General features: G+C 43.0%; 1 protein-coding gene across 1 annotated transcript in view; it reads left to right on the top strand.

The window, feature by feature from the left end:
• Positions 1-1,252: 1,252 nt before the first annotated feature.
• The window catches only part of LY86 (lymphocyte antigen 86), a 32,709-nt gene continuing 20,474 nt past the window's right edge, over positions 1,253-13,487 (top strand). Inside the window, exon 1 of the mRNA XM_073332121.1 lies at positions 1,253-1,588. Within this exon, the coding sequence (XP_073188222.1) occupies positions 1,420-1,588 (169 nt within the window). The 5' untranslated portion in view covers positions 1,253-1,419. The remainder of the gene's footprint in view (positions 1,589-13,487) is intronic.

Here is a 13,487-nt window from a genome sequence, read left to right as displayed (position 1 = left end):
AAGCAGAGCACCACTTTTCTAAAGGCATGGCTCATTAATCGAATATACATGCCACCTTCCAGGATTTGAAATAGGGAAGATGCGGTGAACCAGCCTAATATTTTACCAAGCCCATCAAACCACGGGGCCAAGTTCAGCCTTGGTTCAACTCCATAGACTTGCACCTACCTGCTGCAGGGCTGAGTTTGGCCTGAAGTTTTTTCCCAGTTATGCTTCAGTCCAAAAAATTCCTGCTTTAGCAACTGAATTTTGAAAGCCAATTGAAAATCTTGATTCTCAAACCCAACAGATGTTTGCTGGAGCTAAAGCAGCCCTTGCTTCTATACTGTGTATTCCTTACTGTCTTCAGCAATTGCCAGTTTACACATGCCACGTTGTATAAAACAATTAGCCTGCATTACAAATTTACAACTTCAATAGTGTGCATGTATGCAGTCAGTACACAGGCGGAAAAATCCAGAGCTCTGGCTTAAAAGAGAGGCAAAGGAGGAATGTTAATCAATGCAATGCCAAAAATAATTAAATCAGGACTTGAAAGGTGAGTCATCATTGCACACCAGAAATAATTTTCAGCACAGCCAAAAGTAACGGAATGCTTCCTGAAGCTGTGTTCCTAAGGCTCCAGCTCCAGGGGAATCGAGTCTACTGAACAACAAAGCTCTGTTCTCTTTAGCAAAGAAACTCACTGCTAAAATAAATGTAGTGACAATAAAATTCAGAAAGTGGAGCTTACGTCCAAGTGGAATTTAAACTCAGGGGAGAGGCGTGCCAGATTAGGGCATTTTCTACCTCCAGGTGTCACACAAAGCCAGCAACCCTTACTCACCTTGAGTAGTACCTTCCTTTGCAAACAATCTAATTGAAAGCAAACTGGCAACTCATACAGCAAGGTACTACTCGCTGTGAGTAAGGGTGGGAGAATAGAATACCTAGTCCTGCCCCGAGTGCAGGGGATTGGACTAGAAGACCTCTTGAGCTCCCTTCCAGTCCTACGATTCTATGAATGTTGCCTACAGTGTTTTGCAGCCTGAAATGCCAAGTTAAGCTTGTCTTACACTCTGAGCCCCAAGTGCCCAACTACAGCATGAGAATGGAACGGGGGGCGGGGGGAATTAGATAAATAACTATTTATCTAGTTCAACAAAGAATTAAGGCTGCGGACTGGAGCTTTTCCAATGAGTCGGTGTCAGTAGATCATTCGTCATTAGCTTAAACTAACATGAAACAGAAAGCAGAAGTCTGAACATATGGAACTAACACACTCAGAATTCTGATTAGCCACTTGCTTACACTACGTTGTTTCAAGCTGTGAGCCTGTATTGAATCATTTAATCCTTGTGCAGGCGGTTAATATAGTAACCTCTTACAGTTGTCACAGTCCTTGGAGAGAGGAAGTGGAAAACTACCCTCCTCGCCTTCATGACAAGAGAGAGAAATAATTACGGAGACTACCGCACCATCACCACCATGAAGATGCTTAATGCTGCCATTCTCATTTTAGTCCTGTTTTATCCCAGTCTCAGCACAGCGTGGCCTACGCACACAGTCTGCAAGGAGAAGAATTTGGAAATATATTACAAAAGTTGTGGTGAGATCTTTAAAATTCCATTTTATATTTACAAGGACAATAAAGTTGTTATTGCATACCAGGAAAAGTTCCTATTCCAGGTGATGAATGAAAGCGTTAAGTTTCTGAGCAAGCCCTGATTTTCTAGTTGGAATTGGTTTAGTCGTGCATGGTTTTTGCTTCATTAAAACCTCCTGCTGAGATCAAAGATAACAGGGAGAGGAAACAAATCATGTACATTCTCCAAAGATTAATAAATAACTGCCAAAAATAGAGGTAATTTAGCACAAAAAGGTTGCGCAACTGGGATTTTTATCTTGAAGTTAGACAAAACCCTTTAATCTTCATCCTCCTTACCCCTCTTGTGAAATCAAGGCAGCAGGCTGTCATGGCATTGATCTACTGTTTTCCTACGGTAAAGTTTGGCTGTGGAGATGCATGTTTTCTCTTCTCCCACTTAGAGTTACAAGAGACCCCGTGTGACAGTAGGAAGGAATCAGGCTGTTGAAAGCTGCTACCATGCTTAGCTAGACTGCAGCAGACATGCTTAACAGAGGCATTTCCTGTGGACTGTAGGTTTGTTCTTTAAATCTGTTGAAAAGAAAAGGAGCAAACGGCACTGAAATAGCTGAAAATGAATTCACTGAATGGTGCTGCCTTTTCAAGTTGGTTGCTTTGCTGGCCTTGCGCCTCTTCTGTCGTACTGATCTGCTTTACTACTGGGACAAAGGGAATTAGATTCACAGACGCCTCATTCATATTATACACGTGATGTGAAAAGTGATTCATGGCAAATGAACACCCTAGAGTTTGTTTTTCCAATTCATCCAGACACAAAGGGTTCCCCATGAGGCTTTTTCTCCCCTGCAGCTCTCCTGCAGCTTTGCACATCCATTAAATATAAAACCAGCAAGTGGCAATAGGAGTAAATAAATATGTGTAATAAAATCCTTATTTTATAAGGATAAATAAAATAAAAGCCCATTCCTATGAGAACAAAATCAGGCTTCACATATTATAAATGTATCTACTGTTTTAGGAAAAATTTAATTAGATATTGGATGGAAGCTTTGCCCCCATTACCTTTATTTTAACCATAATTCCTTGTGTGAATTAATTCCCCCACCTCCTCCTAACATGTCTCCATTAACAAGTAGCAGACTTTACAGAGGCAGTGGGCTAAATTTCAAGTTGCTTTAAATCGTGAGAAGAATTGCTTGCTGGGTGTATGTCAGTTAAGGATTCCCCCCCCCCCCATCTCAGATTATGAGCCAAAATGTTTGATTTAGAGCATACACCTCAATTGCTGTTTCCCCATACAAAGATACTTTCAGCCAGAATAATTGTTTATATTGAGAACAACAAACAAGAAAGAACTTAATTAAAAGGTCCCCATGAGAAAGCCCCATTCTGCTCTCACATCCACAAGAATCAGGCATAGCTTTAGAAGGCAGTGGAGTATCACAGGTGTAAAACCAACATGAGAGCTAAGGGCACATCTAGACTTCGAGCTGGGGGTGTGATTCCCAGCTCAAGGAGACATACCCGCGCGAACTCTCATAGAGTGAGCACACTCAAAATAGAATGTCCCTGCAGTGGCATGGATGGCAGGAGGAGCAAGCTACCCCAAGTACTTGCTTAGGGTCTCAGATAGGGGCATACTCAGAGCGGCTCGCCCCTCCCACTGGTCGCACCACCATGGCTACACTCTGTTCTTAGTGAGTTAGCTCAATCCAATGTCTCCTCATGTTGGAATTTACATTGACAGCTCAAAGTGTAGATATACCCTAGGTCAGAGCCAACATGCATGGGCCTGATTTTCCTCTCACTGACACTGGGGCAAACCAGGACTAACTCCAACGAAAGTAATGACATTACTCCGATATAAGAGACTGGCATTGGTGAAAGGAGATTTGGGATTTGTGTCTCCACTGACTAGAGCTGATTAAATATATATATAAACTTTTTTGGACAAAAAATGGATTTGACTAAGATTTTTCATTTTAGTTGAAAGTTTTGTGGTTTCCAACAATATACTACTCCAGTGATATACTACTGGCAATGCAAGAGGTAACCTCACTTTTCTACATGCGGCCGAGTCATGGGAGTCGGGGCTCCCTCACCCTGAATTTCTTTTCACAAGCAGCCCTCACGTACTCTTACCATAGCGTACTTTATTTACAACATTTTATGCACCTCCATGTTGCATCACCATAAAGTTTTTCCCAACGTTTCTCATGGGATGAAAGGGTGGGAAGACAGGTCTCACCACTCTGAGATTCTGGACTTCTTTGCCCTTCCTTCCAGCCCTCCCCTTTCCGTTCATACCTCCCATTTAACAGGTCCCAGCTGATGAGATGAATCCCCTTCTTAGTTTACTCCTAATCAACTGTCTCCCAACTTGGCCCATGCAGGGATACTTACAAAGTGCATAGACTGGTGAGCCCCCGCCCTTTGCCCCCCAAGCTACTCCCACTGTCTCAAAAGCCCCTTCAGCTATTCTCATCTCAGAGGAAATAGCAATGCCATCTTTCATCTGTGTTGATAAATTGCTTTCCCAATGGACCTTCTGGTGCTAGGTCTAGAATATCTTTCAAGCCAGGCAACTTTGCCCATTACACTGCATAGACTTATGAGATACTTCAAATGCAGCAATGCCCAGAAACCACAGGACTGTTTGTCATGTCAGAAGGATAGCTTTTCATGGTGTCAGTGTGAGGTCCAAGAGTTCAGAATAAGAGCTTAAGAGCTTCCTAGCCCATGAATCCTGGACATTGGTGGAGTGGGAATAATAACAAGTACTACTGTGCATGACAGGCATGTTCTGCTGAATGGCAGAAAAACGTTAAAGGTGAATTGCAAAGCAAAAGTTGAACATTCGTTTTAACCCCACAAATCCAACTGGGGATATTCAGCCCAGAAATAAATGTTAGCCAACCTCAGTAAAACTCTTCTCCCTCATTCCCTCCCAGTCTGAAAGCCTCAGGGTACTTCCACTGAAGATATCCCAGAACGCATCATTCTGTGACATCAGATAGGGGTTACAATAAAGCTTCCAGGATGAGATCCTGGCCCAACTGAAGTCAATGGAAAAACTCCCATTGATGCAATGGGACCAGGATTCATCCCGGTTATTTATGATTTTACATCCCGGGATATTGACAATGCTGGAGGAAAAACGAAGTGGATTTCAGGAAGTGAAAGACATTTTTAACTAAATTTGTCAAAATTTTATTTCTGTAAGCAGTGCCCTACACAGCCTGATTAATAAGGCTTAGTTCCGCGTATAAATCTGGTGTTACATGTTCATTTTCGCTTTGCAGTTCACCAAGACGGCAACAAAAAACTGACTAAAGCCAAAATAAGGTCAAATGTTACTATGTTGACTGCAGTGTAAGACCTAGATGGAGAACTGAAGATAGGTAGAAGCAAAGAGTAGCTTAATGAATGACAAAGAGCCATGAACTGCAAGAAAAGCACCAAAAAAAGAAAAAGAATCCTGATCAGTAACTCCATAGTGAGCAACGTAGGCTGAGAAAGTGGTGGCCCAGAGAAGTAAATAGGCTGCTACACTGTCTCCTAGATGTAACAGCTAGTACTGTGAGCATGTGGGATAACTAGGGATAACTATATAGTCTACCAGGGAATAAGTGATCAAAGTGAAGGAGGATCTACCATGACCACAAATCACTTAAGAAACCTTGGAAGACATATTAAGACAGAAGTAACACAGGTCATCTTCTTGAAGATTCTTCCAATGCCAAAAGCAATCAAGAGAGAAGAGTAATATGGAGGACAAACTGATGGATGTACCAGGAGTGTAGAGAGATTGATTTTGCATTTATTAGAATGTGGAACAATGGCAGCTTGTGTTCAGCAGGATTTACTAAGTCTAAAGGATAGCTTTCATATATCTCAAGTGATTTGGCATTCACTTGCAACATATGAAATAAGGCAAAAGGAATTCAGAAAAAATGTAATGTTTTAACATGCTCAAATGCCTCTCTCATATGGAATATATATTCAATGTCTACAGAAACATAAGACAGGGACGAGATCCAAGGTCCATTTAGTTTTGTATCCTGTCTCCAACAGTGGCCAGTAACAGATCCTTCAGGAGAAGCTATAAGCGCACTGCAGGAGGCAGATGTGGGATAATTTGCTCCCAACATTAAATCTCATCCCACTCTCCAATAGTTTGAGACTGGCTTAAACCCTGAAGCACAGAAGTTTAATATCCCTTTCCCAATTTTTATCATTCATTATATAAGAAACATGTAAGAAGAACTCAAAGTTATCAAATGTGAAGCTTCATTGCCAGTTTAACCACTTGTTTATTACTTTGTAGTCTGTCTGAGTGCCTGTTTTATACAGCTTTTCAAGAAAATCAGGCTAGAAACATCATAATATTTTAAACTCTTTGACTAAGTGCCTGAGTGAAATGGCAATTTGACAAAGTGACTAAAAGCTTCAGTCATTTAATCAAGTGGTTTGTTGGACAGAATAGGCCAAATTCTCTCTCAGATTCCAAGGGGATGGGCACATCAAAGAGATAGAGTTAAGGCCATCCCTGATGAAAACTTCATAGATTTCAGGGACTTGGATTAATTTAGTCCAATGACTGTAACATCAGTCTAGTCTCCAAATAGTTTAGAGTAACTAATGCTCCCTCTTTTGGGCAGGGACTATCTCTCTGTTCTGTTTGTACAGCACCTAGCCCAATGAGGTCATGGCTCATGACAGCCGCTTGTAGGGGCTACAATAATACCATTTTTATTATTTGTATCTGCCTTGTGATTGGAAGATTAATTGCATTTTTACTCTTGGTCCCCTGTGCATATATTACTGGATATTAGACAATATTTTGTTTAAGAAAGGGATCACCTCCACAAGCTTCCAAGAAGAAAACTGCCTGGCAGACAAATATAGTCAAGTGATTCTTGCATTCTTAACACTATTTTGCTGACTAAGTGAAAAAGAGGAACCATAACAGGAGAGTTTTATCCAGAGATATGAATGGAATCTGCAACACAAAAGTTTGACTCCGATCCCTTTGTACTTCAGAGTAACCTCTACCATAATAACGCTCTTGATCTCTTCAGTTTGCATTTTAAAAGGTAATTCTCTGGGGGAGGGGAGGAGAAGGTAATGTAGTTAAGTGCCCTGAGCAGATTTCAGTGCTATTCAAGTGTCATGCTCCTACTCTGAAAGTGCATGCAAACAAAGCTGATGGAGTGTAACTCTGACACACCCACCAGCGGCTGCTTAGTGTGTTTATATAACTGTAATTGGGTTAGGTTCGTGTTAATTAGCATTCTCAAGTGTTCCAAGGACACCCTCCTCAGAAACTACACTAGGCACCTGCTGCTGTAGGTTTCAGAGTAGCAGCTGTCTTAGTCTGTATCCGTAAAAAGAAAAGGAGGACTAGTGGCACCTTAGAGACTGACCAATTTATTTGAGCATAAGCTTTCGTGAGCTACAGCTCACTTCATCAGATGCATGGAGTGGAAAATACAGTGGGGAGATTTTATATACACAGAGAACATGAAACAATGGGTGTTACCATACTGTAAAGGAGCAGACTAACCCCTGCGGCGCCTCCTGCTGGTCATTGGGAATTAGCTCTTTTCCAGCATGGAGCACACTCTGCAGGCCAGTAATCCACCACAGCTCTGCGTCCCATGTCCCTCACAGACCCCAGTGCCCCTTTCTCTGGGGTTCTGCCCCTGGGCAGTACCCCCACACTCTGCCTCTGAGTTTCCCTTCCAGTTTGTGTCCAGTTTGCAAATTAATTCCAATTCAGCAGTCTCTCGTTGGAGTCTGTTTCTGAAGTTTTTTTGTTGTAATATTGCGACTTTTAGGTCTGTAATCGAGTGACTAGAGAGATTGAAGTGTTCTCCGACTGGTTTTTGAATGTTATAATTCTTGACATCTGATTTGTGTCCATTTATTCTTTTGTGTAGAGATTGTCCAGTTTGACCAATGTACATGGCAGAGGGGCATTGCTGGTGTAGACATGCCCTTAGTGGAGTCCAGGTCAGCTACTCTTCCCATCCCCCAAAAGTCTTTGCCATATGAATTGAAAAGCTTCTTGAGGACCAAATATACTGTGTTTACAGCTCCACTTAATAGAAGCAACAACATGAGCTGTGAGATATGAAGCAGAGCTGTAAAACATGGGATCATATTTTATAAACGCAGAATGACTATCTTCCATCACTCAGTAGTACCATGCTAACAGGTTGTCTTCTTTATTAATCTTTGCAGCAACTTTAATTTTACATAACACCAATTTCTGCTTTTCCCATCACCCCAAGTTAAATCAGATTGCTGGTCTCTCTCCCTTGGTGTATATGTTATCTGTACATGGACTCTCTTTTTAATTAAAGAAAATAAGTTTGCTGGGAGCTTTAGCTGTTAGGGAGAAGTTAGTGGGTGGAGAAAACTCTTGTTTCCTGCTTCTACAGGGTAAATGTTAAATCATGCACTTGATAGAAGGATCTCTCTCCATTACTCATTGTTTTATGGCAGCTAGATTGAGCCAGATGCTTCATAATTATTTATTTATTTATTTTCCTCAAGCAGTCTCCTGCCATTGCTTTTGTTCCTGAATTATTCAAAGCCACATGAAACCAGCTCCTCACTGTTTTTTTCTAGCATCGATTCCTAATGGACAGCAATCAAAGAACTAGAGTTTCCCTTGAAAATGTTTTCATTTGCTCTATCCAAAATACCTCGGTGTGACAGTTTGAATGCCCATCTGGTCCATTATCCCCAGAGAGATGACTGATCACATGGTGTCAGCCCTTCCTCTTTATTTCTAGTTGCTATATCGTATTAAAAGATAGTATTTCCAACTAACTCCTTTCCCATATAGGCAATTGCTGTCGCTGCTACAGGGACATTAAGGGATCGCAAACAGTAGGGGAAGTAGTCCACAAGACAATTAATATTAAGATATGGTTCCCCCTATGAAAAAGCATGGGACTACCCAGACATAATTAAACAATGCCAAAATAGTATTATAAATTATATTTACAAAGTACAATGCATCAAGAGGAACTGTAAGGAGCCTGTGATTTTGTCAATTATTAATATATGCAAAATTGGAATATTTTATGGGGGACAGGTTTGGTATTAAATAGGTGAGCTAAAGATATACCAGATATCTAGAAAGACCTTGAAATTAGCTCTCTTTCTTGTGTAAAGTGGAGGTCATCAAAAAACGTATCCACCCTATAATAACGTTAAAGACCAAGAACTGAACAGTGGTGGCTCGTGAGCAGTCTCATGGTAAATTTATTGTTTAGTTGTACCACAAGATACACCTTCTAGAAACCTCCATTCTACCACATTTAGAGAATGTTGCACATATAGGCTTTAGTAAAGCTCTCAACCTTCCACAGATGCCTTCAGTTACCATGAGAGCAGGGCTTTGTATATGGGAGGTGGGCTCCCCTGGCAGATGTACAATCAGTTTAGGGTGACCATACGTCCGTATTTTCCCAGACATGTCCAGCTTTTTGGTTCTTAAATCGCTGTCCGGGAGGAATTTTTAAATATCTAAAAATGTCCAGGCTTTTGCCATTATTATTTTTCCCCAAAGAAGAATTGATCATTCAAGAAAGAGTGAATGTTGATCACTCGAGAAAGAAAGTGAACGTTGATCTCTCAAGAGATTTCCCCCCTTTTCCCCCAGCTCCCAGTGCTTGCACCGCAAAACAGCTGTTTTGTGTGGCTGGGAGGGAGGGGGAGAAGGGGGAACGCGGAGCGCTCAGGGGAGGAGGCAGGGCCGGGGCAGGGATTTGGGGAAGGAGTCCAATGGGGCAGGGAGGGGGTGGAGTTGGGGCGGGGACTTTGGGTAAGGGGTTGGAATGGGGGCGGGCAAGGGGTGGAGTTAGGACGGGGCCGGAGGCACAAGCAAATCCCCCCCCATGGAGTGTCCTCTTTTTTGAATGTTCAAATATGGTAACCCTAGTTTACAGGAATCATCTAAAATAATCCAGAAAAAAAACCTTTCTAGGCTCAGATATCTTCTCATCCAGGAGGAGGATGTGATTCACCACTGTGCTACTCCAGTTTCATGCTGGTGTAACTTCACTGACTTCAGTGGGAGTTATAGCAGCATAAAAATGGAGTAACACACTGCTAATCAAGTCTGCTTAAGGAGATTTTAGTGACGCCAACCCTGCTAAGCACTAAACACCAGCCTCTCCTGGATGTTACTTGCGGAGTCAAGAGAGCTTCTTATTAGAGACCTGAAGAATCACCACAAAATGAATTCCATATATGGGCCTTCTTTTCATCGGAAAATGAAAGACTTCCGTGAAATGATTCAATGGCAGGTAGTGCAGCAAGTCAAAGCAGTTTCCTTAGGGTCACACGGTGCCGATTCCAACTTATTGCCCCACCCCTGCAGCTGATTTCAACCCATTCCAGGAAAACGGGACACATCTGGTATGTTTACATGTAGTCAGACACTGTTGTGCGTAATTAGCAATAAAGTCCGACATCCAGAGTGCTGTACACATATCTAGCCACAGGATACTTTGTAGGAGTCTTTGGTTCTATTTCATACATGAAACAGGACTGATTCCCAAACCACTAGGGCAAGCATTGATGGTCAGTGACATATAGTGATACCTTCCAGGTGTTCATTAAAAACATGATTACACATGTGTGATTTGCTCTCTCATCTGCTCCCCAGAGGGAGAAGCATGTGGAGTGGAGGGTATAGTTTTGGTAGGGTGGTTTTCGCTTTTTGTTTAATATAAATACACCTCTTGCTGCGTGTTTATGTTAGAGAAGGCAAAGTCAAAGAAATGGACCTTGCACTTGGAACAGTGAGTGATGCGGTTTGTGATGGTCCTTAGTTCCGGGGGGGAGTTTGTTCCACAGTCTCAAACCACCCCCCAGGGAAGGTTCAATCTCCCACACCAATGAACTTTACTCTTATTGTTGAGAGTTCCATTGTGCCAGAGGAGCATAGTTGCTGACCAAGTTCTTTGTCCTGGAACTTTGGACAATCTTTAAATATTCTGGGCCCAGGTCATAGAGAGCTTTGAAAGTAAGGACTGAGTCCTTGAACGTCATTCAAAATTCTATGGGAAGCCAATGTAGTGAGTGGAGGACACATCTCATGTGTTTGCTGTAGCCTGTGTCACTGAGGAGTTATGCCACAGCATTATGAACTAGTTGGAATTTCCTAAGTGCTGTATGCTCATGCCCAGGTCTGTTGCATGGCTGTCATCCCACTGAGAGATGGGTCAGGCAGACACAGATCTGAGTTTGCTCTATTCTTATGTTTCAGATTTGTCTTCTCAAAGGTCATAGACCCAGGCTAATCTCTGTCATTTAACATGAAGCATGGTCAGTGCTCTGTTCCGAAATCACCACTATGTCAGCAAGAAAACTATCCACAAACAACAAGGTGCTGGAAATGTTTCCTCAGATCATTTGCAGATAACTCCAGAGCACATTCAGCAATAAAGAGAGATTAGACTCCAGTTGATTTTTCAGGTCTGACGAAACACAAAACAAATGTGTGCACAGGCACTGGTTTCCTCTGAGCCCCGCGGGTGCTCAACCCCCTGGTCCACCCTAGGTCCCAGGCCCAACCCCAAGGTCCATCCCCGCCCCGCCTCTTCCCGCCCAGTTCTTCCCCTCCCCCTCGCCCCCAGTGCCTCCTGCATGCCATGGAACAGCTGACTGTGGCGGGCAGGAGGCACTGGGAGGGAGGGAGGGAGAGGAGTTGATCAGCAGGGCCGCCGGTGCATGGTAGGCCCTGGGGGGAAAAAGAGAAGGAGCTGGCTGATGGCCGCCAGTGAGTGCTCAGCAACCACTAATTTTTGTATTCACCTATGAATGTGTGCCAGGGCCAGATTAAGGCAATCTCATACCTTAGGCTCACCACCAGACCCGGCCTTCTCCACAGCCCTTCCTTTGCCCCACAGCCTCCCACCCCCACTGTCATTGCACCCATGGTGTTATACTGCTCTCTGCCCCCCACAATAGACCCATCCCACTCCAGAGGCAGCAGCAGCAGCATGGGCCTCTTTTTCCATACCAGGACTGGCAATAGGGAGCCTTCAGTACAAATCCCAGCTACACTGGTAAATCTGATTGGTGGGTGGATAGGATGAGTCTGCTGCATTCTTCTCCTCCTGCCACACTTCGTTGACTTAGCACTGTCTACACCAGGGGTTAGGTTGGCTTAACTACGTTGTTCAGGGGGGTGGATTTTTCACACCCCTCAGCAATGTAGTTGGGTTGACCTAACTTGGTGCAGATCTGGACTTAGGCAGACAGTGCATCAGTTAGGGCTCGTCTAACTTCTGAAACATAGGTCAACCTAGCTACATCAGTGAGGGGTGTGGAAAATTAAGCCAACCTAAGCCGGGCCACTGTTGACAGCGCTAGGTCAACAGAAGAATCCTTCCGTCAACCTAGCTACCATCTCTCAGAGAGGTGGATTTACTACAGTGACTGAGGAATCCCTTCCTTCACTGTAGTAAGCGACTACACTGCTGCTGTGGCATTTCTAGTGTAGACATACCCTTAACCTCAGCCTGGTTTTTCAAGCTTTTATTGGCAACAATGAGGTCTAGAAACTTTCCCTTTTTCAATTCTGATATAATCACTTGACTCTGGGAGCTGAGACCTCAGGCGTAAGCATGTAGTGCCCACACTTAATCCAGCCCTTTTGTACGTAATTGCTACTTGCAATATTGCCAACCCCAAATGTTTGATACTCATGAGTCAGACTAAAAAAAAAATCATGACATTAGCTTGAATATCATGAGCTTTAAAAAAATTATTACATTTTTTAGGATCTTCTGGGTTTGAGACTTTCAGTTGCACATTTTCAAGCTTTTCTCTGCCACCATAATGAGGGCTAGAAACTTACTCTTTCAGAAATGATAGCTGAGATTTACACATAATCACTTATCTCCAGGAGCTGGGGCTTTAAGTAATGCAATAAATATCACACGAGTTTGCAGCACTATTGCAGTAGGGTGCACAGGTCCTTTGCAGCCCCAAAGACATGTGACATTCCTCCCACTCCACCTCTATGATGCCTACATAAGCCAAATGTTGTGGGGTTTTGGAGACAAAACCCAGCAGGAATTCTGCACTGGGTTTCAGTGTGCATCTCTGAGCTAAGTGAAACGCCAACCTGCACTTGAAGATTCAAGTTAGCAAACTCAATGTTGACCATGACTCTGAGGTCAGTGTAGACCAGGACACAGTGTGCTCAGCCTGGTGTCAGCTAATCATGATTAAACCCTTTCAGCCGCAGAGCTACCCAGGGTTTAATCACCATTAGTGGACGTGAGTTATACAATTTGTTCTGCTCTACACTGAACGCAAAGTCACCGTCAGCACTGCGTCAGCTAACTCCGTTCTTCACAACCATGTTCCAGCATGGTACAGTTTTGGAGTGAAGGCAAGTCCTAAGTGGAGGTTCATCAAATAGAGTGTACATGTGCAGAATCTGAGACTTTCATTCTGCTTCAACAGAGGCCGTCTCTGTTCGCTATGAGTGGGTTCCACTGCGTTTCAAATCTCTCTCTGCGGGTTCAGCTTAATTTATTCAAATAGACATTAAAAGGGAAGTGTTGAGGGAATGCATAAATGATGGCATCCAAAGCAGTTAATTATTCTTTATCTCCTTTGTTCACTTGGATGCTGTGAGGGTTAGTTTTGTTAAGAGCTTTGAAGGTGAAAAGTGCTGTTTAAGTGCCTAGTATTTTTACCCTCATGCTCAATTTCCAGTTCCTGCAGCACTTTACTGTCCTTGTGTGACCCTAATAAAGTCATACAATACACTCGCATTGTTTATCAGCTCCCAAAAGTGTGCTTTTGAAAGGCCGAAAGGTACCAGAATCACACTGGCGAGCTTTTCTAATGCTCTGAGATG

Source organism: Lepidochelys kempii, chromosome 2 (genome assembly GCF_965140265.1).
Source record: "Lepidochelys kempii isolate rLepKem1 chromosome 2, rLepKem1.hap2, whole genome shotgun sequence".
NCBI lineage: Eukaryota > Metazoa > Chordata > Testudines > Cheloniidae > Lepidochelys > Lepidochelys kempii.
The sequence above is the reverse complement of the archived record's forward strand: the minus strand, read 5'-3'. Positions and strand labels throughout refer to the sequence as shown.